Source organism: Ziziphus jujuba, chromosome 8 (genome assembly GCF_031755915.1).
Source record: "Ziziphus jujuba cultivar Dongzao chromosome 8, ASM3175591v1".
Classification (NCBI taxonomy): Eukaryota; Viridiplantae; Streptophyta; class Magnoliopsida; order Rosales; family Rhamnaceae; genus Ziziphus; species Ziziphus jujuba.
Genome location: NC_083386.1, coordinates 13,155,659 through 13,157,196, shown reverse-complemented (window position 1 = coordinate 13,157,196; position 1,538 = coordinate 13,155,659). Strand labels below are relative to the sequence as shown.

General features: G+C 33.0%; 1 protein-coding gene across 1 annotated transcript; it reads left to right on the top strand.

Moving 5' to 3' along the window:
• The first annotated feature begins 481 nt into the window (after positions 1-481).
• On the top strand, positions 482-1,055 carry LOC125421551 (NAC domain-containing protein 2). The gene is made up of 2 exons (XM_048470757.1): positions 482-760; positions 870-1,055. Exons 1-2 carry the CDS (start codon positions 482-484, stop codon positions 1,053-1,055), a joined length of 465 nt encoding a protein of 154 aa, XP_048326714.1.
• Positions 1,056-1,538: the final 483 nt, after the last annotated feature.

Here is a 1,538-nt window from a genome sequence, read left to right as displayed (position 1 = left end):
AACCCATAGTTTACTTTAAATTTTGTACTAAAACAAAAGATAAAAACAAACAAAAGTTTTGTTTTTTGTTTTTTGTTTTGTGGCTATTGCAAGAAAAAAAAGTTTTCTACTTTTTTTAATTTTTTGGTGAAATACAAGAAAATTTTTTTACCGAAAGGAAAAGAAAGCTTAATCCTCATTATAGGTACCGAAATCTTTGATTGTTAAACTATTATTAATTAATATTATTTATATAAAAAATCAATTTAATATTATTGTTTAAATAAATTTGATAAAAATTTAATCACTCAAACTAGTAAAATGGAACTCCTAACAAAACTAGAATTCTACTCCCCGTCAAGTCCTACTTGTTTAACAAATTATATATATGCATACGCACACATTGCCATTCAATATGTAAGGTTAATTAGAAAACATATCCAAACTAAAAAGCGAGCTGAGACGATCAAGAAAGTGAGAAAAAGGTTGTGCAAAATCACCAATGGCGTTGGAAGGGAGCATGGTACCAAGGGGTTGTTCATTTAGACCCAAAGACGACGAACTGGTGAGCTACTATTTGATGAACAAAGCAACTGAATGTCCATGTCTAGACCTTGCTATGATTCTTGAGTATGATTTCTTGGGCGACAAGGAACCATGGGAAATTTGGGATTTGTTTCAACCATGCATCTTTCGCTATTGGGATGCTCATCATGAAGATCTCTACTTCTTCACAAAGCTCAAGAAGTCCAATCCAAGAGGGAAAAGAATTTGCTGGAAAGTTGGTTCCATCGGCGGCACGTGGAAAGGTGAAGACTTCGGCCGGCCGCGAAGTTTATGATAATGCAAGTAAACAAGCCATCAGTTTAAAGAAAATGTTTCAATATCAGAAGGCCAAGAAAGAAGAAGATGAAGAAGAAGATGGTGGAGTTAGTTGGATTATGTTTGAATACTGCCTTTCTGGTTCACTTGCTATGATCAATACTGATTATGTTCTCTGCCAAATTCGAAAGAAATTCCCCACCCAACTTAATTACAAGAAAAAAAAGTACACCAACATATTGTACATGCAGTGATAGCATATTGTACATGTAGTGAGAATATATTCGAATTTAAATTCACATTCAAGAAAAATGAATGACAAAACATGAAAAAAAGAAAGAAGCTGAACATTGTTGAAAAATTTGTATCTCATTGAATTATTATTATTGGAATATTTTTTTGGATTTCGATCCCGTGGGTTTGAAAGAATGAGCGCAAGGTTAATCAAAAGAAAACAAAGAATGAAGGATTGAAATTGATTTGGAGTGAAGGTGTATCTCGGCTTTGATGTAATAAGCTGCTGAAAATTTGTAACAAGGCCAGTTTTAGTGTTCTCTTGGTTTCAAATGGAAACTAAGGTATATTTCTCCAAAATTCAATATATTCATTCATTGAACTGTAATACATATTTATAGCATACAAAATAGGTGTGAAAGCACACCATGACCGGTTTTAAGGACCAATACAAACAAGTCCTTCATGGTGAAGCAAAACCACATGTGTAAAGTAACTTTGTC